This window comes from Tachyglossus aculeatus, chromosome 5, assembly GCF_015852505.1.
Source record: "Tachyglossus aculeatus isolate mTacAcu1 chromosome 5, mTacAcu1.pri, whole genome shotgun sequence".
Lineage (NCBI taxonomy): Eukaryota > Metazoa > Chordata > Mammalia > Monotremata > Tachyglossidae > Tachyglossus > Tachyglossus aculeatus.
Genome location: NC_052070.1, coordinates 9,979,005 through 10,005,549, shown reverse-complemented (window position 1 = coordinate 10,005,549; position 26,545 = coordinate 9,979,005). Strand labels below are relative to the sequence as shown.

At 46.6% G+C, this 26,545-nt stretch overlaps 1 protein-coding gene across 1 annotated transcript in view; it reads left to right on the top strand.

Moving 5' to 3' along the window:
* Nucleotides 1–26,545, top strand: part of TET3 (tet methylcytosine dioxygenase 3) — a 157,398-nt gene that overhangs the window by 48,934 nt on the left and 81,919 nt on the right. The window contains exon 5 of the mRNA XM_038746430.1: nt 25,952–26,521. Coding sequence (XP_038602358.1) covers nt 25,952–26,521 — 570 coding nt within the window. The remainder of the gene's footprint in view (nt 1–25,951; nt 26,522–26,545) is intronic.

Below are 26,545 nucleotides of genomic sequence, written 5' to 3'. Positions count from 1 at the left end.
CCTCCCCAGCGCTTAGCACAGTGCTTTCCACATAGTAAGTGCTTAATAAATGCCACTATTATTATTACTATTATTTTGGAGAAGCTCAGTGGAAAGAGCCCGGGCTTTGGAGTCAGAGGTCATGGGTTCCAATCCCGGCTCTGCCAGTTGTCAGCTGAATGACTTTGGGCAAGTCACTTCATTCATTCATTCAATCGTATTTATTGAGCGCTTACTGTGTGCAGAGCACTGGACTAAGCGATTGGGAAGTCCAAGTTGGCAACATATTACTGTGTGCAGAATACTGTACTAAGCGCTTGGGAAGTCCAAGTTGGCAACATCTAGAGCCGGTCCCTACCCAACAGCGGGCTCACAGGCTAGAAGGGGGAGACAGGGAACAAAACAAAACATATAAACCAAATAAAATAAATAGAATAAATAAGCACAAGTAGCAGCGTGGCTCAGTGGAAAGAGCCTGGGCTTTGGAGTCCGAGGTCATGGGTTCTAATCCCGGCTCCGCCAATTGTCAGCTGGATGACTTTGGGCAAGTCACTTCACTCATTCATTCAGTCATATTTATTGAGTGCTTACTGTGTGCAAGTACTGTACTAAGCGCTTGGGAAGTACAAGTCGGCAACAGATAGAGACGGTCCCTACCGGACAACGGGCTCACAGTCTAAGCTGTAACTACCCCATTCATTCAGTCAGTCGTATTTATTGAGTGCTTACCGTGTGCAGAGCACTGTACTAAGCGCCTGGGAAGTCCAAGTTGGCAACAGATAAAGACGGTCCCTACCCAACAGCGGGCTCACAGTCTAGAAGGGGGAGACGGACAACAAAACAAAACATATAAACCAAATAAAATAAATAGAATAAATATGCACACTTGTAAATGCACACTGAGCAGCCTGGCTCAGTGGAAAGAGCCCGGGCTTTGGAGTCACAGGTCATGGGTTCTAATCCCCCCCCCCGACCACTTGTCAGCTGGGTGACTTTGGGCAAGTCACTTCACTTCTCTGGGCCTCAGTTCCCTCATCTGGAAAATGGGGATGAAGACTGTGAGCCCCCCGTGGGACAGCCTGATCACTTTGTAACCTCCCCAACGCTTAGAACAGTGCTTTGTACATAGTAAGCGCTTAATAAATGCCAACATCATCATCACTTTGGCGAAGTCACCTCACTTCTCTGGGCCTCAGTGACCTCATCTGTAAAATGGGGAGGAAGACTGTGAGCCCCCCGTGGGACAACCCAATCACCTGTAAGCTCCCCAGTGCTTAGAACAGTGCTTTGCACATAGTAAGCGCTTAATAAATGCCATCATCATTATTATTATTATTCCCACACAGTAAGCGCTCAATCAATGTGATTGAATGAATGAATACGATTGAATACATGAATGAGAGCCCCCCAACCCCTTCATCATCCCTCTTCCTATCAGACGGACCATCACCCTTCCCTCCCCAGCGCTTAGAACAGTGCTTTGCACGTAGTAAGCGCTTAATAAGTGCCATCATCATTATTATCATTACTTCCCAAGCGCTTAGTCCAGCGCTCTGCACACAGTAAGCGCTCAATCAATACGATTGAATGAATGAATGAGAGCCCCCCAAACCCCTTCATCATCCCTCTTCCTATCAGATGGACCATCACCCTTCCCTCCCCAGCGCTTAGAACAGTTCTTTGCGCATAGTAAGCGCTTAATAAGTGCCATCATCATTATTATCATTACTTCCCAAGCGCTTAGTCCAGCGCTCTGCACACAGTAAGCGCTCAATCAATACGATTGAATGAATGAATGAGAGCCCCCCAACCCCTTCATCATCCCTCTTCCTAGCGGACGGACCATCACCCTTCCCTCCCCAGCGCTTAGAACAGTGCTTTGCATATAGTAAGCGCTTAATAAATGCCATCATCATTATTATCATTACTTTCCAAGCTTTTAGTCCAGCGCTCTGCACACAGTAAGCACTCAATCAATACGATTGAATGAATGAATGAATGAGAGCCCCCCAACTTCTTCATCATCCCTTTTCCTAGCTGACGGACCATCACCCTTCCCTCCCCAGTGCTTAGAACAGTGCTTTGCACATAGTAAGCGCTTAATAAATGCCATCATCATTATTATTACTTCCCAAGCGCGTAGTCCAGCTCTCTGCACACAGTAAGCGCTCAATCAATATGATTGAATGAATGAATACGATTGAATAAATGAATGAGAGCCCCCCCAACCTCTTCATCATCCCTCTTCCTATCGGACAGACCATCACCCTTCCCTCCCCAGCGCTTAGAACAGTGCTTTGCGCATAGTAAGTGCTTAATTAATGCCATCATCATTATTATTATTACTTCCCAAGCGCGTAGTCCAGCGCTCTGCACACAGTAAGCGCTCAATCAATATGATTGAATGAATGAACACGATTGAATAAATGAATGAGCCCCCCAACTTCTTCATCATCAGTGCTTAGAACAGTGCTTTGCACATAATAAATGCTTAAGAAATACCATCATTATTATTACTATTACTTCCCAAGCTCTTAGTCCAGTGCTCTGCACACAGTAAGCGCTCAATCAATACGATTGAATGAATAAATACGATTGAATAAATGAATGAGAGCCCGAGAGCTCCCCAACCCCTTCATCATCCCTCTTCTTATCGGACGGACCATCACCCTTCCCTCCCCAGCGCTTAGAACAGTGCTTTGCACATAGTAAGCGCTTAATAAGTGCCATCATCATTATTATCATTACTTCCCAAGCGCTTAGTCCAGCGCTCTGCACACAGTAAGCGCTCAATCAATACGATCGAATGAATGAATACGATTGAATAAATGAATGACAGCCTCCCAACTTCTTCATCATCCCTTTTCCTAGGGGACGGACCATCACCATTCCCGCCTTGGAAGTGCTTCCCAAGCGCTTAGTACAGTGCTCTGCACACAGTAAGCGCTCAATAAATACGATTGATTGATTGATTGAAGCCTAATTAAAATCCCGCCTCCTCCGCGAGGCCTTCCCTGACTGATCCCTGCTCTCCCATCCTTCCCCCCCATCTGTGTCCTTGCCCCTTAAACACTTGGGCCTAATTCCCCCCCAAACCTTATGTAAATAAACCCATTTCCCCTTCCCCCCAATAATCTCCTTTGTCCCTCCCCTAGTCTGGAATCTCCTCGAGGGCAGGAATCTTTTCTCCCAACTCCCGGTTGTATTGTCTTTCCCCCCAAGCACTTATTTGGTGGCTCTGCCCCCAAATAAGCACTCAGTAAGTACCGTTGATGGATTGAATCTCCATTTGAGAAAGTGGGGCAGTTAAGTGACTTGTCCAAGGCCACGCAGCTTTTAGCCCAGTGCTCTGCACGCAGTAAGCGCTCAATAAATACATATAAACCAAATAAAATAAATAGAATAAATATGCATTCGTTCATTCATTCAGCCCCCCCCGTGGGAATTGAATGGTGGCTCAGTGGAAAGAGCCCGGGCTTTGGAGTCAGAGGTCGCGGGTTCAAATCCCGGCTCCGCCAATTGTCAGCTGGGGGACTTTGGGCAAGTCACTTCACTTCTCTGGGCCTCAGTTCCCTCATCTGGCAAATGGGGATGAGGACTGTGAACCCCAAGCAGGACAACCTGATCACCCTGTAACCTCCCCAGCGCTTAGAACAGTGCTCTGCACATAGTAAGCGCTCAATAAATGCCATTATTATTATTATTATCAATTGAATGAATGAGTCGGGATTAGAACTCAGCACCCCTGACTCCCAAACCCATGGTTTTTCGGAGGAGTGCTAGGTGTGGTCATGCTTTGCGTGCATCTGGTGTGTAAATTCTTTCATTCAGATTGATTGATTGATTGATGTATATATGTTTGTACATATTTATTACTCTTTATTTATTTTACCTGTACATATCTATTCTATTTATTTTATTTTGTTAGTATGTTTGGTTTTGTTCTCCGTCTCCCCCTTTTAGCCTGTGAGCTCACAGTTGGGTCGGGACCGTCTCTATGTGTTGCCAACTTGTACTTCCCAGGCGCTTAGTACGGTGCTCTGCACACAGTAAGCGCTCAATAAATACAATTGATTGATTGATGTATATATGTTTGTACATATTTATTACTCTATTTATTTTACTTGAACATATCTATTCTATTTCTTTTATTTTGTTAGTGTGTTTGGTTTTGTTCTCTGTCTCCCCCTTCTAGACTGTGAGCCCGCTGTTGGGTAGGGACTGTCTCTACGTGTTGCCAACTTGTACTTCCCAAGCGCTTAGTACAGTGCTCTGCACACAGTAAGCACTCAATAAATACGATTGATTGATTGATGTATATATATGTTTGTACATATTTATTACTCTATTTATTTTACTTGAACATATCTATTCTATTTATTTTATTTTGTTAGTATGTTTGGTTTTGTTCTCTGTCTCCCCCTTTTAGACTGTGAGCCCGTTGGTGGGTAGGGACTGTCTCTATGTGGTACCAACTAGTACTTCCCAAGCGCTTAGTACAGTGCTCTGCACACAGTAAGCGCTCAATAAATACGATTGATTGATTGACTGAGCGCTTACCCAAGTTACCCAGCTGGCCCAGGTTCAGTCATTCATTGTCATATTTATTGAGCGCTTACTGGAGAAGCAGCGTGGCTCAGTGGGAAGAGCCCGGGCTTTGGAGTCCGAGGTCATGGGTTCTAATCCCGCCTCCGCCCCTTGTCAGCTGTGTAACTTTGGGCAAGTCACTTCACTTCTCTGGGCCTCAGTTCCCTCATCTGGAAAACGGGGATGAAGACTGTGAACCCCAAGTGGGACAACCTGACTACCTTGTAACCTCCCCAGCGCTTAGAACAGTGCTCTGCACATAGTAAGCGCTCAATAAATGCCATTATTATTATTATTATTAATTGAATGAATGAGGCAGGATTAGAACTCAGCATCCCTGTCTCCCAAACCCATGGTTTTTCGAAGGAGTGCTAGGTGTGGGCATGCTTTGCATGCATCTGGTGTGTAAATTCTTTCGTTCAGTCGTATTTATTGAGCGCTTACCCAAGTTACCCAGCTGGCCCAGGTTCAGTCATTCATTCAGTCATATTTATTGAGCGCCTACTGTGTGCAGAGCACTGGACTAAGCGCTTGGGAAGTACAAGTTGGCAACATCTAGAGACGGTCCCTACCCAACGAGGGGCTCACAGTCTAGAAGCAGCGTGGCTCAATGGAAAGAGCCCAGGCTTTGGAGTCAGAGGTCATGGGTTCAAATCCCGGCTCCGCCACTTATCAGCTGTGTGACTTTGGGAAAGTCACTTAACTTCTCTGGGCCTCAGTCCCTCATCTGTAAAATAGAGATTAAGACTGTGAGCCCCCTGTGGGACACCCTGATCACCTTGTATCCTCCCCAGCGCTTAGAACAGTGCTTGGCACATAGTAAGTGCTTAACAAATGCCATTATTATTATTATTATTATTATTATTATTATTAGAAGGGAGAGACAGACAACGAAACAAAACAAAAGTTTCTAGATGAGGTAAGTGAGGCCCAGAGAAGTTAAGTGACTTGCCCAGAGTTACCCAGCTGGCCAAGGTTCATTCATTCATTCAGTCGTATTTATTGAGCGCTTCCTGTAATAATAATAATAATAATAATAATGGCATTTATTAAGCGCTTACTATGTGCAAAGCACTGTTCTAAGCGCTGCGGAGGTTACAAGGTGTCAGGTTGTCCCACGGGAGGGCTCACAGTCTTCATCCCCATTTTACAGATGAGGGAACTGAGGCACAGAGAAGTTAAGTGACTTGCCTACAGTCACACAGCTGACAATTGGCGGAGCTGGGATTTGAACCCATGGCCTCTGATTCCAAAGCCCGGGCTCTTTCCACTGTGCCATGCTGCTTCCTGTGTGCAGAGCACTGTACTAAGCGCTTGGGAAGTACAAGTTGGTGACATCTATATACACCTGTATATATGTTTGTACTTATTTATTACTTATTTATTACTCTATTTATTTTACCTGTCCATATCTATTCTATTTCTTTTATTTTGTTAGTATGTTTGGTTTTGTTCTCTGTCTCCCCCTTTTAGACTGTGAGCCCACTGTTGGGGAGGGACTGTCTCTAGATGTTGCCAACTTGGACTTCCCAAGCGCTTAGTCCAGTGCTCTGCACACAGTAAGCGCTCAATAAATACGATTGATTGATCTAGAGACGGTCCCTACCCAACAGTGGGCTCACAGTCTAGAAGGGGGAGACAGACAACAAGACAGAACATATTAACAAAATAAAATAAATAGAATAGTAAATATGTACAAGTAAAATACGTAGAGTAATAAATCTGTGCAAACATCTATACAGGTGCTGTGGGGAGGGGGAGGAGGTAGGGCCGGGGGGGATGGGGAGGAGGAGAGGAATGAGGGGGCTCAGTCTGGGAAGGCCTCCTGGAGGAGGTGAGCTCTCTAATAATAATGGCATTTATTAAGCGCTTACTATGTACAAAGCCCTGTTCTAAGCGCTGGGGCGGTTACAAGGTGATCAGGTTGACCCACGGGGGCTCACTATTAATCCCCATTTTCCAGATAATAATAATAATAATGATGGCGTTTATTAAGCGCTTACTATGTGCAAAGCACTATTCTAAGCGCTGGGGAGGTTCCAAGGTGATCGGGTTGTCCCACGTGGGGCTCACAGTATTAATCCCCATTTTCCAGATCATCATCATCATCAATCGTATTTATTGAGTGCTTACTATGTGCAGAGCACTGTACTAAGCGCTTGGGAAGTACAAATTGGCAACATATAGAGACAGTCCCTACCCAACAGTGGGCTCACAGTCTAAAAGATAATAATACTAATAATAATGGGATATATTAAGTGCTTCCTATGTGCAAAGCACTGTTCTAAGCGCTGGGGAGGTTACAAGGTGATCAGGTTGTCCCATGTGGGGCTCACAGTCTTCATCCCCATTTTCCAGATAATAATAATACTAATAATGATGGCATTTATGAAGCGCTTACTATGTGCAAAGCACTGTCCTAAGCGCTAGGGAGGTTACAAGGTGTTCAGGTTGTCCCACGGGGGCTCAGTATTAATCCTCATTTTCCAGATAATAATAATAATAATAATAATGATGGCATTTATTAAGCGTTTACTATGTGCAAAGCATTATTCTAAGCACTGGGGAGGTTCCAAGGTGATCGGGTTGTCCCACGTGGGGCTCACAGTATTAAACCCCATTTTCCAGATAATAATAGTACTAATAATAATGGGATATATTAAGTGTTTACTATGTGCAAAGCACTGTTCTAAGCGCTGGGGAGGTTACAAGGTGATCAGGTTGGCCCACGTGGGGCTCACAGTCTTCATCCCCATTTTCCAGAGAATAATAATACTAATAATGATGGCATTTATTAAGCGCTTACCATGTGCAAAGCACTGTTCTAAGCGCTAGGGAGGTTACAAGGTGATCAGGTTGTCCCACAGGGGCTCAGTATTAATCCCCATTTTCCAGATAATAATAATAATAATGATGGCGTTTATTAAGCATTTACTATGTGCAAAGCACTATTCTAAGCGCTGGGGAGGTTACAAGCTGATCAGGTTAGCCCACATGGGGCTCACAGTCTTCATCCCCATTTTCCAGATAATAACAATACTAATAATGATGGCGTTTATTAAGCGCTTACCATGTGCAAAGCACTGTTCTACGCGCTAGGGTGGTTACAAGGTGATCAGGTTGTCCCACGGGGGCTCAGTATTAATCCCCATTTTCCAGATAATAATAATAATAATAATGATGGCATTTATTAAGCGTTTACTATGTGCAAAGCACTATTCTAAGCACTGGGGAGGTTCCAAGGTGATCGGGTTGTCCCACGTGGGGCTCACAGTATTAGTCCCCATTTTCCAGATAGTAATAATAATGATGGCATATATTAAGTGCCTACTATGTGCCAAGCACTGTTCTAAGCACTGGGGAAGTTACAAGGTGATCAGGTTGTCCCACGGGGGGGCTCACAGTCTTCACCCCCATTTTCCAGATGAGGCAACTGAGGCCCAGAGAAGTGACGTGACTTGCCCAAAGTCACCCAGCTGACAAGTGGCAGAGCCGGGATTTGAACCCATGACCTCAGACTCCAAAGCCCGGGCTCTTTCCACTGAGCCACGCTGCTTCTCTAGGGCCTTGAAGGGAGGAAGAGCATTCCGGGCCAGGGGAAGGACGGGGGCCCGGGTTGTGTAGCTGTTTGTGTGTGTGTGTGTGTGTGACCCCAAGTCCAGTGCTCTGCACACAGTAAGCGCTCAATATATACGATTGAGTGAATGAATGAAAGTTTGCCCTCTGCTACAGTTTAGGGCGTGTACCTGAACTTTATACTGTGTGATACTGTATTTTCCGGCAGGCGTAGTGTGTATAAAGACTTCCTTATGGGGAGGAATCAATTTGGTTTCCTTGCACTCTCCCAGTCCTCTGCACCCAATTGTGCTCAGTAAATAGTTTTTTTTATAATGGTATTTGTTAAGCGCTTACTAGGTGCAAAGCACCGCTCTAAGCGCTGGGGGGGATACAAGGTGATCAGGTTGTCCCACTTGAGAGTAGATTTATTATTCATTCATTCAATCTTATTTATCGAGCCCTTACTTTTCATTCATTCAGTTGTATTTATTGAGTGCTTACTGTGTGCAGAGCACTGGACTAAGTGCTTGGGAAGTACAAATCAGCAACATATAAAGGCGGTCCCTACCCAACAGTGGGCTTACTGTGTGCAGAGCACTGGGCTAAGCGCTTGGGAAGTACAGGTTGGCAACATATAGAGACGGTCATTCATTCATTCATTCAATCGTATTTATTGAGCATTTACTGTGTGCAGAACACTGGACTAAGCGCTTGGGAAGTACAAGTTGGCAACATCTAGAGACGGTCCCTACCCAACAGCAGGCTCATAGTCTAGAAGGGGGAGACAGACGACAAAACAAATTTATTGAGCGCTTACTGTGTGCAGAGCACTGGACTAAGCGCTTGGGAAGTACAGGTTGGCAACATATAGAGACGGTCATTCATTCATTCAATCGTATTTATTGAGTGTTTACTGTGTGCAGAGCACTGGACTAAGCGCTTGGGAAGTCCAAGTTGACAACATCTAGAGCTGGTCCCTACCCAACAGCGGGCTCACAGTCTAGAAGGGGGAGACAGACAACAAAACAAATTTATTGAGCGCTTACTGTATGCAGAGCACTGTACTAAGCGCTTGGGAAGTCCAAGTTGGCAACATATAGAGATGATCATTCATTCATTCAGTCGTATTTATTGAGCGCTTACTGTGTGCAGAACACTGGACTAAGCGCTTGGGAAGTCCAAGTTGGCAACATAAAGAGATGGTCCCGACCCAATAGTGGGCTCACAGTCTAGAAAGGGGGAGACAGAGAACGAAACAAATTTATTGAGCGCTTAGTGTGTGCAGAGCACTGTATTCAGCGCTTGGGAAGTACAAGTCGGCAACATATAGAAATGGTCATTGATTCATTCAATCGTATGTATTGAGCGCTTACTGAGGGCAGAGCACTGGACTAAGCGCTTGGGAAGTCCAAGTCGGCAACATCTAGAGACGGTCCCTACCCAACAGCGGGCTCACGGTCGAGAAGGGGGAGACAGACAACAAAACAAAACATAGTAACAAAATGAAATAAATAGAATAGTAAATATGTACGAGTAAAATAAATAGAGTAATAAATCTGTACAAACATATATACAGGTGCTGTGGGGAGGGGAAGGAGGTAAGGCGGGAGAGAGGAGGGGGCTCAGTCTGAAAAATGGGATGAAGACCGTGAGTCCCCCGTGGGACAACCTGATCACCTTGTAACCTCCCCAGCGCTTAGAACAGTGCTTGGCACATAGTAAGCGCTTAATAAATGCCATCATTATTATTATTTATTATCTATCTATCTTAGTGCTTAGAACAGTGCTTTGCACATAGTAAGCCCTTAATAAATGCCATCATTATTATTATTATTTATTATTTATCCATCTTAGTGCTTAGAACAGTGCTTTGCACATAGTAAGCCCTTAATAAATGCCATCATTATTATTTATTATTTATCTATCAGTGCGTAGAACAGTGCTTTGCACATAGTAAGCGCTTAATAAATGCCATCATTATCATTATTTATTATTTATCTATCTTAGTGCTTAGAACAGTGCTTTGCACATAGTAAGCGCTTAATAAATGCCATTATTATTATTTATTTATTATTTATCTGTCTTAGTGCTTAGAACCGTGCTTTGCATATAGTAAGCACTTAATAAATGCCATCATTATTATTATTTATTTATCTATCTTATTAGAACAGCGCTTTGCACATACTAAGTGCTTAATAAATGCCATCATCATTATTATTTATTTATCTATCTTATTAGAACAGCGCTTTGCACATACTAAGTGCTTAATAAATGCCATCATCATTATTATTATTTATTATTTATCTATCTTAGTGCTTAGAACCGTGCTTTGCACATAGTAAGCGCTTAATAAATGCCATCATTATTATTATTTATTATTTATCTATCTTACTGCTTAGAACAGTGCTTTGCACATAGTAAGCCCTTAATAAATGCCATCATTATTATTATTATTTATTATTTATCTATCTTAGTGCTTAGAACCGTGCTTTGCACATAGTGCTTAATAAATGCCATCATTATTATTATTTATTATTTATCTATCTTAGTGCGTAGAACAGTGCTTTGCACATAGTAAGTGCTTAATAAATGCCATCATCATTATTATTATTTATTATTTTTCTATCTTAGTGCTTAGTACAGTGCTTTGCACATAGTAAGCGCTTAATAAATGCCATCATCATCAATCGTATTGCGCACTTACTGTGTGCAGAGCACTGTACTAAGCGCTTGGGAAGTACAAGTTGGCAACATATAGAGACAGTCCCTACCCAACACCATCATTATTATTATTTATTATTTATCTATCTTAGTGCTTAGAACAGTGCTTTGCACATAGTAAGTGCTTAATAAATGCCATCATTATTATTATTTATTTATCTTTGTGCTTAGAACAGTGCTTTGCACATAGTAAGCGCTTAATAAATGCCATCATTATTATTATTTATTTATCTATCTTAGTGCTTAGAACAGTGCTTTGCACATAGTAAGCACTTAAATGCCATCATTACTATTCAGGCACGTAGTACGGTGCTCTGCACACAGTAAACGCTCAATAAATACGATTGAATGAATAAATTGAGCGCTTACTGTGTGCAGAGCACTGTACTAAGCGCTCATCTCCCCCTCCCTTCCGTGTCACCCCGACCTGTTCCCTTTATCGGTCCGTCCCCCCCCCCCCGGCTCTGCGGCACTTACGGATCTATCTGTCATTTCATTAGCGCTTAGTACAGTGCTCTGCACACAGTAAGCGCTCAATAAATACCATGGCTCAGTGGAAAGAGCCCGGGCTTTGGTCAGGGGTTCAAATCCCGGCTCCGCCAATTGTCAGCTGTCAGTTGGGCAAGTCACTTCTCTGTGCCTCAGTTCCCTCATCTGTAAGATTAGGATGAAGACTGTGAGCCCCCCGTGGGACAACCTGATCACCTTGTAACCTCCCCTGCGCTTAGAACAGTGCTTGGCACATAGTAAGCGCTTAATAAATGCCATCATCATTATGATTATTGCAAATATGATTGAATGAATTTCTATTCATGTCTGTTTACTTGTATTGGTGTCTGCCTCCCTGCCTCTAGACTGTGAGCCCGTTGTGGGCAGGGATTGTCTGTCTTTATTGCTGTATTGCACTTCCCTAGGCACTCAGCACAGTGCTCTGCACAGAGTAGGCACTCAAAATGAATGAATGACTATCATTATTATTCTTCTCTCCCTCCCTCCTGCCCCGTGTCCTCTATTCCGGTGGTATTGACACCTGTCAACTTGTTTAGTTTTGTTGTCTCCCCCTTCAAGACCGTGAGCCCACTGTGGGCAGGGATTGTCTCCCTTTATTGCTGTACTGCACTTCCCTAAGCGCTCAGCACAGTGCTCTGCACAGAGTAAGCGCTCAAAATGAATGAATGACTATCATTATTATTATTCTCTCCCTCCCTCCTGCCCTGTGTCCCCTATTCTGGTGGTATTGACGCCTGTCGACTTGTTTAGTTTTGTTGTCTGTCTCCCCCTTCTAGACCGTGAGCCTGTTGTGGGCAGGGATTGTCTCCCTTTATTCCTGTATTACACTTCCCTAAGCGCTTAGCACAGTGCTCTGCACAGAGTAAGTGCTCAAAATGAATGAATGACTATCATTATTATTATTCTCTCCCTCCCTCCTGCCCTGTGTCCCCTATTCTAATGGTATTGACGCCTGTGGACTTGTGTAGTTTTGTTGTCTCCCCCTTCAAGACTGTGAGCCCACTGTGGGCAGGGATTGTCTCCCTTTATTGCTGTACTGCACTTCCCTAAGCGCTCAGCACAGTGCTCTGCACAGAGTAAGCGATCAAAATGAATGAATGAATATCACTATTATTATTCTCTCCCTCCCCCTGCCCTGTGTCCCCTATTCTGGTGGTATTGACACCTGTCCACTTGTTTAGTTTTGTTGTCTCCCACTTCAAGACTGTGCGCCCGTTGTGGGCAGGGATTGTCTCCCTTTATTCCTGTATTGCACTTCCCTAAGCGCTCAGCACAGTGCTGTGCACAGAGTAAGCGCTCAAAATGAATGAATGAATATCATTATTATTATTCTCTCCCTCCCTCCCTCCCTCCTGCCCCGTGTCCCCTATTCTGATGGTATTGACGCCTGTCGACTTGTTTAATATTGTTGTGTGTCTCCCCCTTCTAGACCGTGAGCCCGCTGTGGGCAGGGATTGACTCCCTTTATTGCTGTATTGCACTTCCCTAAGCGTTCAGCACAGTGCTCTGCACAGAGTAAGCACTCAAAATGAATGAATGACTATCATTATTATTATTCTTTCCCTCCCTCCTGCGCTGTGTCCCCTATTCTGGTGGCATTGACGCCTGTCGACTTGTTTTGTTGTCTCCCCCTTCTAGACCATGAGCCTGTTGTGGGCAGGGATTGTCTCCCTTTATTCCTGTATTGCACTTCCCTAAGCGCTCAGCACAGTGCTCTGCACAGTGTAAGCGCTCAAAATGAATGAATGAATATCATTATTATTATTCTCTCCCTCCCTCCTGTGCTGTGTCCCCTATTCTGGTGGCATTGACGCCTGTCGACTTGTTTAGTTTTGTTGTGTGTCTCCCCCTTCAAAACTGTGAGCCCACTGTGGGCAGGGATTGTCTCCCTTTATTGCTGTACTGCACTTCCCTAAGCGCTCAGCACAGTGCTTTGCACAGAGTAAGCACTCAAAATGAATGAATGACTATCATTATTATTATTCTCTCCTTCCCTCCTGCCCCGTGTCCTCTATTCTGGTGGTATTGACACCTGTCAACTTGTTTAGTTTTGTTGTCTCCCCCATCAAGACCGTGAGCCCACTGTGGGCAGGGATTGTCTCCCTTTATTGCTGTACTGCACTTCCCTAAGCGCTCAGCACAGTGCTCTGCACAGAGTAAGCACTCAAAATGAATGAATGACTATCATTATTATTATTCTCTCCCTCCCTCCTGCCCTGTGTCCCCTATTCTAATGGTATTGACGCCTGTGGACTTGTGTAGTTTTGTTGTCTCCCCCTTCAAGACTGTGAGCCCACTGTGGGCAGGGATTGTCTCCCTTTATTGCTGTACTGCACTTCCCTAAGCGCTCAGCACAGTGCTCTGCACAGAGTAAGCGCTCAAAATGAATGAATGACTATCATTATTATTATTCTCTCCCTCCCCCTGCCCTGTGTCCCCTATTCTGGTGGTATTGACACCTGTCCACTTGTTTAGTTTTGTTGTCTCCCACTTCAAGACTGTGCGCCCGTTGTGGGCAGGGATTGTCTCCCTTTATTCCTGTATTGCACTTCCCTAAGCGCTCAGCACAGTGCTGTGCACAGAGTAGGCGCTCAAAATGAATGAATGAATATCATTATTATTATTCTCTCCCTCCCTCCTGCCCTGTGTCCCCTATTCTGGTGGTATTGACGCCTGTCGACTTGTTTAGTTTTGTTGTCTGTCTCCCCCTTCTAGACCGTGAGCCTGTTGTGGGCAGGGATTGTCTCCCTTTATTCCTGTATTACACTTCCCTAAGCGCTTAGCACAGTGCTCTGCACAGAGTAAGCGCTCAAAATGAATGAATGACTATCATCATTATTATTATTCTCTCCCTCCCTCCTGCCCCGTGTCCCCTATTCTGGTGGCATTGACACCTGTCGACTTGTTTAGTTTTGTTGTGTGTCTCCCCCTTCAAGACCGTGAGCCCGCTGTGGGCAGGGATTGACTCTCTTTATTCCTGTACTGCACTTCCCTAAGCGCTCAGCACAGTGCTCTGCACAGAGTAAGCGCTCAAAATGAATGAATGACTATCATTATTATTATTCTCTCCCTCCCTCCTGCCCCGTGTCCCCCATTCTGGTGGCATTGACGCCTGTCGACTTGTGTAGTTTTGTTGTGCGTCTCCCCCTTCTAGACCGTGAGCCCGCTGTGGGCAGGGATTGACTCTCTTTATTGCTGTACTGCACTTCCCTAAGCGCTCAGCACAGTGCTCTGCACAGAGTAAGTGCTCAAGCTGTGCTCAAGCCCACTGTTGGGTAGGGACTGTCTCTATATGTTGCCAACTTGTACTTCCCAAGCTCTTAGTCCAGTGCTCTGCGCACAGTAAGCGCTCAATAAATACGATTGATTGATTGATTGATTATTACCATCACCCTTCCCGCCTTGGAAGCCTGATTAAAATCCCGCCTCCTCCGCGAGGCCTTCCCTGACTGATCCCTGCTCTCCCATCCTTCCCCCCATTTGTGTCCTTGCCCCTTAAACACTTGGGCCTAATTCGCCCCCAAACCTTATGATGTAAATAAACCCATTTCCCCTTCCCCCCAATAATCTCCTTTGTCTCTCCCAGTCTCCTTTGTCATTCATTCATTCACTCATTCAGTTGTACTTTTTGAGCCCTTACTGTGTGCAGAGCACTGTACTAAGCGCCTGGAAAGTCCAATTTGGCAGCAGATAATAATAATGATGGCATTTGTTAAGCCATCAACAGAGAATAGGGAAGCAGGGGAAAGAGCCCGGGCTTTGGAGTCAGAGGTCATGGGTTTGAATCTCGACTCCGCCACATGTCTGCTGTGTGACCTTGGGCAAGCCACTTCACTTCTCGGAGCCTCAGTTCCCTCGTCTGTAAAATGGGGAGGATGACTGTGAGCCCCACGCGGGACAACCTGATCAACTTGTATCCCCCCCAGCGCTTAGAACAGTGCTTGGCACATAGTAAGCGCTTAACAAATGCCATCATTATTAGTAGTAGTAGTAGTACAGTGCTTTGCACATAGTAAGCGCTTAATAAATGTCATTATTATTATTATTATTATTCCCAAGCACTTAGTCCAGTGCTCTGCACACAGTAAGCGCTTAACAAATGCCATCATTATTATTAGTAGTAGTAGTACAGTGCTTTGCACATAGTAAGCGCTTAACAAATGCCATCATTATTATTAGTAGTAGTGCAGTGCTTTGCACATAGTAAGCGCTTAATAAATGCCATCATTATTATTATTATCATTATTCCCAAGCGCTTAGTCCAGTGCTCTGCACATAGTAAGCGCTTAACAAATGCCATCATTATTATTAGTAGTAGTAGTAGTACAGTGCTTTGCACATAGTAAGCGCTTAACAAATGCCATCATTATTATTAGTAGTAGTAGTACAGTGCTTTGCACATAGTAAGCGCTTAATAAATGCCATTATTATTATTATTATTATTCCCAAGCACTTAGTCCAGTGCTCTGCACACAGTAAGCGCTTAACAAATGCCGTCATTATTATTAGTAGTAGTAGTACAGTGCTTTGCACATAGTAAGCGCTTAACAAATGCCATCATTATTATTAGTAGTAGTAGTACAGTGCTTTGCACATAGTAAGCGCTTAATAAATGCCATTATTATTATTATTATTATTCCCAAGCGCTTAGTCCAGTGCTCTGCACACAGTAAGCGCTTAACAAATGCCGTCATTATTATTAGTAGTAGTAGTACAGTGCTTTGCACATAGTAAGCGCTTAACAAATGCCATCATTATTATTAGTAGTAGTAGTACAGTGCTTTGCACATAGTAAGCGCTTAACAAATGCCATCATTATTAGTAGTAGTAGTAGTACAGTGAGCCCACTGTTGGGTAGGGACCGTCTCTAGATGTTGCCAACTTGTACTTCCCAAGCGCTCAGTACAGTGCTCTGCACACAGTAAGCGCTCAATAAATACGATTGATTGATTGATGGATTGCTTTGCACATAGTAAGCACTTAATAAGTGCCATCATCATCACCATTATTATTATTATTATTCCCAAGCGCTTAGTCCAGTGCTCTGCATCATCGTCATCATCAATCGTATTTATTGAGCGCTTACTGTGTGCAGAGCACTGGACTAAGCGCTTGGGAGGTACAAGTTGGCAGCATATAGAGACAGTCCCTACCCAACAGCGGGCTCACAGCTTTTCCAGATGAGGTACTTCCCAAGCGCTTAGTCCAGCGCCCTGCACACAGTAAGCGCTCAATAAATACGATTGATTGATTGATTGATTCTCCGGGCCTCAGTTCCCGCATCTGGAAAATGGGCGTTGAAGACCGGGAGCCCCCGCCGTGGGACAACCCGATCACCTTGGAACCTCCCCAGCGCCGAGCACGGTGCTTCGCACATAGTAAGCGCTTAATAAATGCCGTCATTATTATTATTATTCCCAAGCGCTTAGTCCAGTGCTCTGCACACAGGAAGCGCTCAGTAAGTACGATAAGCGCTCAATAAGTACACCCCAGGCGGGCCTCGCCCGTGGACTCGGAGCAGGTGCCAGGTGTCCCTTGGCGGCTGGCAGAGGCGGGCGGCGTCGGCTTGTCTGCCTCCGCCCTGCCTTCCCTCATTCACCCTAGCCTATTTATTGATTGACTCATTCATTCCTTCATTCAGTCGTATTTACTGAGCGCTTACTGTGTGCGGGGCGCTGTAATAAGCGCTCGGGAAGGCCAAGTCGGCAACATCTAGAGACGGCCCCTACCCAACAGTCAATCAATCTATCGATCGTATTTATGGAGCGCTTACTGTGTGCGGGGCACTGTACTAAGCGCTCGGGAAGGCCAAGTCGGCAACGTCTAGAGACGGTCCCTACCCAACAGTCAATCAATCAATCGATCGTATTTATTGAGCGCTTACTGTGGGCGGGGCACTGTACTAAGCGCTCGGGAAGGCCAAGGCAGCAACATCTAGAGATGGCCCCTACCCAACAGTCAATCAATCAATCATATTTATTGAGCGCTTACTGTGGGCGGGGCACTGTACTAAGCGCTCGGGAAGGCCAAGTCGGCAACATCTAGAGACGGCCCCTACCCAACAGTCAATCAATCAATCGATCGTATTTACGGAGCGCTTACTGTGTGCGGGGCACTGTACTAAGCGCTTGGGAAGGCCAAGTCGGCAACATCTAGAGACGGGCCCTACCCAACAGTCAATCAATCAGTCAGTCGTATTTATGGAGCGCTTACTGTGTGCGGGGCGCTGTACTAAGCGCTCGGGAAGGCCAAGTCGGCAACATCTAGAGACGGTCCCTACCCAACAGTCAATCAATCAATCGTATTTATTGAGCGCTTACTGTGTGCGGGGCACTGTACTAAGTGCTCGGGAAGGCCAAGTCGGCAACATCTAGAGACAGTCCCTACCCGACAGTCAATCAATCAATCAATCGTATTTATTGAGCGCTTACTGTATGCGGGGCACTGTACTAAGCATTCGGGAAGGCCAAGTCGGCAACATCTAGAGACGGTCCCTACCCAACAGTCAATCAATCAATCAATCAATCGTATTTATGGAGCGCTTACTGTGGGCGCGGCACTGTACTAAGCGCTTGGGAAGGCCAAGTCGGCAACATCTAGAGACGGTCCCGACCCGACAGCGGGCTCACAGTCTAGAAGGGGGAGACAGATAATGCAGGGGGGGATGGCGATGGAGAGAAGGGGGAGACTTCTAGACTGTAAGCCCGTTGTGGGGTCGGGACTGTCTCTATATGTTGCCAACTTGGACTTCCCAAGCGCTTAGTACAGTGCGGTGCACACAGTAAGCACTCGATAAATACGATTGAATGAATGAATCATTTCCGCCCAGGCCAGTGAGCCCGCTGTTGGGTCGGGAACGTCTCTATATGTTGCCAACTTGGACTTCCCAAGCGCTTAGTCCAGTGCTCTGCACACAGTAAGCGCTCAATAAATACGATTGAATGAATGAATGAATGTGCATTTAGCTTTAATCCTGTTTGTTCTGACGACTTGACACCTGTCCGCATGTTTGGTTTTGTCATCTAATGATGATGATGATGATGGCATGTATTAAGCGCTTACTATGTGCAAAGCACTGTACTTCACAAATATCATAATTATTATTAATAATAATAATAATGGCATTTATTAAGCACTTACTATGTGCAAAGCACTGTACTTCACAAATATAATTATTATTATTAATAATAATAATGGCATTTATTAAGCGCTTACTATGTGCGAAGCACTGTTCTAAGCACTGGGGAGGTTACAAGGCCATCAGGTTGTCCCACAGGGGGCTCCCAGTCTTAATCCCCATTTGACAGATGAGGTGACTGAGGCCCAGAGAAGTGAAGTGACTCGCCCAAAGTCACACAGCTGACAATTGGCGGAGCCGGGATTTGAACCCATGACCTCTGACTCCAAAGCCCGGGCTCTTTCCACTGAACCACGCTGCTTCTCTGCGTGTTTATTAAATCTGCGTGTTTATTAAATCGTGTTTATTTATTGAGCGCTTACATTCATTCATTCATTCAATCGTGTTTATTGAGCGCTTACTGTGTGCAGAGCACTGTACTAAGCGCTTGGGAAGTACAAGTTGGCAACATGTAGAGACGGTCGCTGCCCAACAGTGGGTTCACAGTCTAGAAGGGGGAGACGGAGAACAAAACATATTAACAAAATAAATAAATAAATTCATTCATTCATTCATTCAATCGTATTTATTGAGCGCTTCCTGTGTGCAGAGCACTGTTCTAAGCTCTTGGGAAGTCCAAGTTGGCAACGTATAGAGACGGTCCCTACCCAACGGTGGGCTCACAGTGCTCTGAGTGCGGAGCACTGTAGTAAGCGCTTGGGATTATTATTATTACCTTCCCCACTCCCCATCTGTGCCTGGGTCCAAAGAGGTCTGCTCCCCTGCTTCCCCTTCCTCCCTCCATTTCCTCTCCCGCTGCCTCACTTTCCCTCATCTCTCCTCCTGCTTCCCCGCCCTTCCACCCTCCCTCTCTCCATCCATCATTCATTCATTTATTCATTCATTCATTCAATTGTATTTATTGAGCGCTTACTGTGTGCAGAGCACTGGACTAAGCGCTTGGGAAGTCCAAGTTGGCAACATCTAGAGACGGTCCCTACTCGACAGCGGGCTCGCAGTCTAGAAGGGGGAGACAGAGAACAAAACAAAACATAGCAACAAAATGAAATACATAGAATAAATATGTACAAATAAAATAATAGAGTAATAAATACGTACAAACATATATACATATATACAGGTGGTGTGGGGAGGGGAAGGAGGTGAGGCGGGGGGGGGTACTGAGCGCTTACTGTGTGCAGAGCACTGTATATACATATATAATCAATCAATCAATCGTATTTATTGAGCACTTACTGTGTGCAGAGCACTGGACTAAGCGCTTGGGAAGTCCAAGTTGGCAACATATTAGAGACGGTCCCTACCCAACAGTGGGCTCACAGACTAGAAGGGGGAGACAGACAACAAAACCAAACATATTAACAAAATAAAATAAATAGAATAAATATGTACAAATAAAATAATAGAGTAATGAATCCGTACAAACATATATACCTATATACAGGTGCTGTGGGGAGGGGAAGGAGGTAAGGCCGGGGGGATGGAGCGCTTACTGTGTGCAGAGTGCTGTACTGAGTGCTTGGAAAGTATAAGTTGGCAACATGTAGAGACGGTCCCTACCCAACAACGGGCTCACGGTCTAGAAGGGGGAGACGGACAACAAAATGAAACAATGTGGACAGGTGTCAAAATCGTCAGAACAAATAGAATTAAAGCTAGATGCACATCATTAACAAAATAAATAGAATAGTAAATAGGTACAAGTGAAATAAATAGAGTAATGAATCTGTACAAATATATATATACGAGTGCTGTGGGGAGAGGAAGGAGGTAGGGTGGTGGGGATGGGGAGGAGGAGAGGAAAAGGGGGGCTCAGTCTGGGAAGGCCTCCCGGAGGAGGTGAGCGCTCAATAGGAAGGGAGGAAGAGAGCCGGTTTGGCAGATGTGTGGAGGGAGGGCATTCCGGGCCACGGGGAAGGATGTGGGCCGGGGGTCGACGGCGGGACGGGCGAGAACGAGGTACGGGGAGGAGATTAGAGGCGGCAGAGGAGCGGAGGGTGCGGGCTGGGCCGGAGAAGGACAGAAGGGACGTGAGGTAGGAGGGGGCCAGGGGATGGACGGCTTTCAAGCCCAGGGTGAGGAGTTTCTGCCTGATGCGCAGGTTGACTGGTAGCCACTGGAGATTTTTGAGGAGGGGAGTAACATGCCCAGAGCGTTTCTGGACAAAGATGATCCGGGCAGCAGCATGAAGTATAGACTGAAGTGGGGAGAGACAGGAGGATGGGAGATCAGGGAGGAGGCCGATGTATTCATCCAGTCGGGATGGGATGAGAGATTGAACGAGCAGGGGAGCGGTTGGGATGGAGAGGAAAGGGCGGATCTTGGCAATGTTGCGGAGCTGAGACCGGCAGGTTTTGGTCACGGCTTGGATGTGAGGGGTGAACGAGAGAGCGGAGTCGAGGATGACACCAAGGTTGCCGGCTTGTGAGACGGGAAGGGTGGTAGTGCCATCCTTCTCTGCCTTCTCTACCTCCTGGTCATCCTCCTCATTGTCTTCAATCAATCAATCAATCAATCAAATTTATTGAGCGCTTACTGTGTGCAGAGCACTGTACTAAGCGCTTGGGAAGTACAAGTTGGCAACATAACTCTAACTTCTTCTTCTGCTAACTCCCTCCTTGTCATCCTCCTCATTGTCTTCAGTCAATCAATCAATCAGTCGTATTTATTGAGCGCTTACTGTGCGCAGAGCACTGTTCTAAGCGCTTGGGAAGTACAAGTTGGCAACATAACTCTAATTTCTTCTAACTCCCTCCTTATCCTCATTGTCTTCAATCAATCAATCAATTGTATTTATTGAGCGCTTACTGTGCGCAGAGCACTGTACTAAGCGCTTGGGAAGTACAAGTTGGCAACATAACTCTAACTTCTTCTGCTAACTCCCTCCTTGTCATCCTCCTCATTGTCTTCAGTCAATCAATCAATCAATCATATTTATTGAGCGCTTACTGTGCGCAGAGCACTGTACTAAGCGCTTGGGAAGTACAAGTTGGCAACATAACTCTAACTTCTTCTTCTTCTAACTCCTCCTCATCCTCCCCCTCGTCCTCCTCCTCATCCTCCTTCTCATCCTCCTCATCGTCCTCCTCCTCCTCCTCCTCCTCCTCATGTCTGGAGTCAAAGCGCTCCGACGATAGCAGACTCTGGGTCCAGGAGGAGGAAAGCTAACATGGCTTCTCCACAGATGTCATTGACATTGTCGGAAAGCGTCACCCTGCAGTGTGGACCTCTCCACCATGACATTTTTAATATTATTATTATTAATAATAATAATAATAATAATAATGGTATTTGTTAAGCGCTTACTAGGTGCCAAGCACCGTTCTAAGCACTGTGGTAGATACAAGGTGATCAGGTTGTCCCACGTGGAGCTCACAGTCTTAAACCCCGTTTTCCAGATGAGGGAACTGAGGCCCAGAGAAGTGAAGTGACCTGCCCAAAGTCACACAGCTGACAAGTGGCGGCACCAGGATTCGAACGCATGACCTCTTGACTCCAAAGCCCGAGCTCTTCCCACCGAGCCACGCTGCTTCTCTGCAATTTTGTTAACGATGTGCATTTAGCTTTCATTCGACGTGTTCTGACGACTTTTAGACTGTCACTCTCCCCCTTTCAGACCGTGAGCCCACTGTTGGGTAGGGACTGTCTCTCTGTGTTGCCAATTTGTACTTCCCAAGCGCTTAGTACAGTGCTCTGCACATAGTAAGCGCTCAATAAATACGATTGATGATGATGATGATGATGATGACGACTTGACGCCTGTCCACGTGTTTTGTTTCGTCGTCCATCTCCCCCTTCTAGACTGTGAGCCCGTTGGTGGGTAGGGATTGTCTCGATCTGCTGCCGAATTTATTTATCTTACTTGTTCATAATTATTCTATTTATTTTATTTTGTTAATATGTTTTGTTTTGTCGTCTGCCTCCCCCTTCTAGACTGTGAGCCCGCCGTTGGGTAGGGACCGTCTCTCGATGTGGCCGACTTGGACTTCCCAAGCGCTGAGCCCGCTGTCGGGTCGGGACCGTCTCTAGATGTTGCCGACTTGGACTTCCCAAGCGCTTAGTACAGTGCTCTGCACACAGTGAGCGCTCAATAAGTGCGATTGAATGAGTGACGGCAGGCGGGCAGGCGGCAGTTGGGCCCGGTGAGAAAAGGAGGAGAAACAGGTAGAGCAGGGTTTCAGCGAGATGGTGAAATAGCCCAGCGCGTGGGAGAATGAGGATCGGCTGCAACAGCCGTGCTGGAGGCGGGGGCGGGATCATAATCATGATAATAATGATAATAATGATGGCATTTGTTAAGCGCTTACTATGTGCAAAGCACTGTTCTAAGCGCTGGGGCGGCTACAAGGTGATCAGGTTGTCCCACGGGGGGCTCACGGTCTTCATCCCCATTTGACAAATGAGGGAACTGAGGCACAGAGAAGTTAGGTGATGTGCCCAAAGTCACACAGCTGACAATTATTATTATTAATAATAATAATAGCATTTAGTAAGCGCTTACTATGTGCCAAGCAGTGTTCTAAGCGCTGGGGAGATTCCAAGGTGATCAGGTTGTCCCACGGGAGGCTTACAGTGTTCATCCCCATTTGACAGATGAGGGAACTGAGGCCCAGAGAAGTGAAGTGACTTGCCCAGAGTCACACAGCTGACAATAATAATAATAATGATGATTGCATTTATTAAGTGCTTACTATGTGCAAAGCACTGTTATAAGCACTGGGGAGGCTACAGGCTGATCAGGTTGTCCCATGGGGGGGCTCACAGTTTTCATCCCCATTTGACAGATGAGGGAACTGAAGCCCAGAGAAGTTGTGACGTGCCCAAAGTCACACAGCTGACAATTATTAGTAATAATAATAATAATAATAATGGCATTTATTAAGTGCTTACTATGTGTCTCTATATGTTGCCAACTTGGACTTCCCAAGCACTTAGTACAGTGCTCTGCACACAGTAAGCGCGCAATAAATACAATTGAATGAATGAATGAATGAATGTCAAGCACTGTTCTAAGCGCTGGGGAGATTACAGGGTGATGAGGTTGTCCCACGGGGGGCTCACACTCTTCATCCCCATTTGACAAATGAGGGAACTGAGGCACAGAGAAGTGAAGTGACATGCCCAAAGTCACACAGCTGACAATTATTATTATTAATAATAATAATAGCATTTATTAAGCGCCTACTATGTGCCAAGCCCTGTTCTAAGCGCTGGGGAGGTTACAGGGTGATCAGGTTGTCCCTCGGGAGGCTCACAGTGTTCATCCCCATTTGACAGATGAGGGAACTGAGGCCCAGAGAAGTGAAGTGACTTGCCCAAAGTCACACAGCTGACAATAATAATAATGATGATGGCATTTATTAAGCGCTTACTATGTGCAAAGCACTGTTCTCAGCGCTGGGGAGGTTGCAAGGTGATCAGGTGGTCCGACGGGGGGCTCACAGTTTTCATCCCCATTTTACAGATGGGGGAACTGAGGCCCAGAGAAGTGAAGTGTCATGCCCAAAGTCACACAGTTGACAATAATAATAATAATAATAATGACATTTATTAAGCACTTACTATGTGCAAAGCACTGTTCTAAGCCCTGGGGAAGTTACAAGGTGATCAGGTTGTCCCATGGAGGTCTCACAGTTTTAATCCCCATTTGACAGATGAGGAAACTGGGGCACAGAGAAGTTAAGTGACGTGCCCAAAGTCACACAGTTGACAATTATTAGTAATAATAATAATAATGGCATTTATTAAGTGCTTACTATGTGTCTCTAGATGTTGCCAACTTGGACTTCCCAAGCACTTAGTACAGTGCTCTGCACACAGTAAGCGCCCAATAAATACGATTGAATGAATGAATGCCAAGCAGTGTTCTAAGCGCTGGGGAGATTACAGGGTGATCAGGTTGTCCCACGGGGGGCTCACAGTCTTCATCCCCATTTGACAGATGAGGGAACTGAGGCACAGAGAAGTTAAGTGATGTGCCCAAAGTCACACAGCTGACAATTATTATTATTAACAATAATAATAATAGCATTTATTAAGCACTTACTATGTGCCAAGCAGTGTTCTAAGCGCTGGGGAGGTTCCAAGGTGATCAGGTTGTCCCACGGGAAGCTCACAGTCTTCATCCCCATTTGACAGATGGGGGAACTGAGGCCCAGAGAAGTGAAGTGACTTGCCCAGAGTCACACAGCTGACAATAATAATAATGATGATGGCATTTATTAAGCGCTTACTATGTGCAAAGCACTGTTATAAGCACTGGGGAGGCTACAGGCTGATCAGGTTGTCCCATGGGGGGGCTCACAGTTTTCATCCCCATTTGACAGATGAGGGAACTGAAGCCCAGAGAAGTTGTGACGTGCCCAAAGTCACACAGCTGACAATTATTAGTAATAATAATAATAATAATAATAATAATAATAATGGCATTTATTAAGTGCTTACTATGTGTCTCTATATGTTGCCAACTTGGACTTCCCAAGCGCTTAGTACAGTACTCTGCACACAGTAAGCGCCCAATAAATACAATTGAATGAATGAATGAATGAATGAATGTCAAGCACTGTTCTAAGCGCTGGGGAGATTACAGGGTGATCAGGTTGTCCCACGGGGGGCTCACAGTCTTCATCCCCATTTGACAGATGAGGGAACTGAGGCCCAGAGAAGTTAAGTGACGTGCCCAAAGTCACACAGTTGACAATAATAATAATAATAATAATAATGGCATTTATTAAGCGCTTACTATGTGCAAAGCACTGTTCTAAGCGCTGGGGAGGTTACAAGGTGATCAGGGTGTCCCATGGTGGGCTCACATTCTTAATCCCCATTTGACAGATGAGAGAACTGGGTCACAGAGAAGTTAAGTGATGTGCCCAAAGTCACACAGCTGACAATTATTAATAATAATAGTAATAATAATGGCATTTATTATGCGCTTACTATGTGCAAAGCACTGTTCTAAGCGCTGGGGAGGCTACAGGCTGATCAGGTTGTCCCATGGGGGGGCTCACAGTGCTAATCCCCGTTTTCCAGATGAGGGAACTGAGAAGTGAAGCGACTTGCCCAGAGTCACCCAGCTGACAGTTGGCGGAGCCGGGATTCGAACCCCTGACCCCTGACCCTGATTAGGACTGTGAGCCCCCCGCGGGCCAACCTGATCCCCTTGTAACCTCCCCAGCGCTTAGAGCAGGGCGTGGCACCTCGTGAGCGCTTAACAGATGCCACCGTCAATTATCATCATCATTCACGGGCACCAGAGTCGAACAGCGTCATCCCGGCCCAGCCGGCGGCGGGGACGGGACTCTGGGAGACGGGGAGACAACCGGAGCCGCGGTCCGGGGTTGGAAATCGCCGGTGGGGGCCGGGGGAGGCGGGATGGGAGGCGGCCCGGTGGCGGGGGGGAAACCGAGGCGGGACGTGAGGCTAACCCTCGCCCTCTCCTGTCGTCCTTCCTCCCAGGCAGGCTCCGAGGGCGTCGCGACGGTTGATGGCCCGGCCCCGGCCCGGATGGACGCGGGGCGGCCGGCTCCCGGTGACCCGCGGGCCCCGAGCGGCCCGGGCCCGCTCAATGGGGCCGGCGAGCCCGGGGGCCCGAAGAAGCCCGGCTGGGAGCCCGCCCCCGCCGCCCGCGACCTGGCGGCCCTCTCGGCGGTGGCGGCGGCGGAGGCCGCGTCGTACGGGGCGGGCCCGGGCGGCGGGCCCGCCGAAGACCTGGACGCCCTGCAGGCCGCCCTGGCCCTGGCCCGGCACGGCCTGAAGCCCCCGCACTGCGACTGCGACGGGCCCGACTGCCCCGATTACCTGGACTGGCTGCAGAGCAAGATCCGCTCGGCCGGGGTCCCGCCCGGGGCCCGCGCCGGCCCGGCCCCCGCCGCCGGCCTCCCCGCGGGGCCCGGGGGGCTCCCCCTGTCCCAGAGCGCCCTGAGCATCGCCAAGGAGAAGAACCTGAGCCTGCAGGCGGCCATCGCCATCGAGGCCCTGACCCAGCTGTCCTCCGCCCTGCCCCAGCCGCCCGGCCCGCGCCCCCCGGCCCCGCCGCCGCCGCCGCCGCCG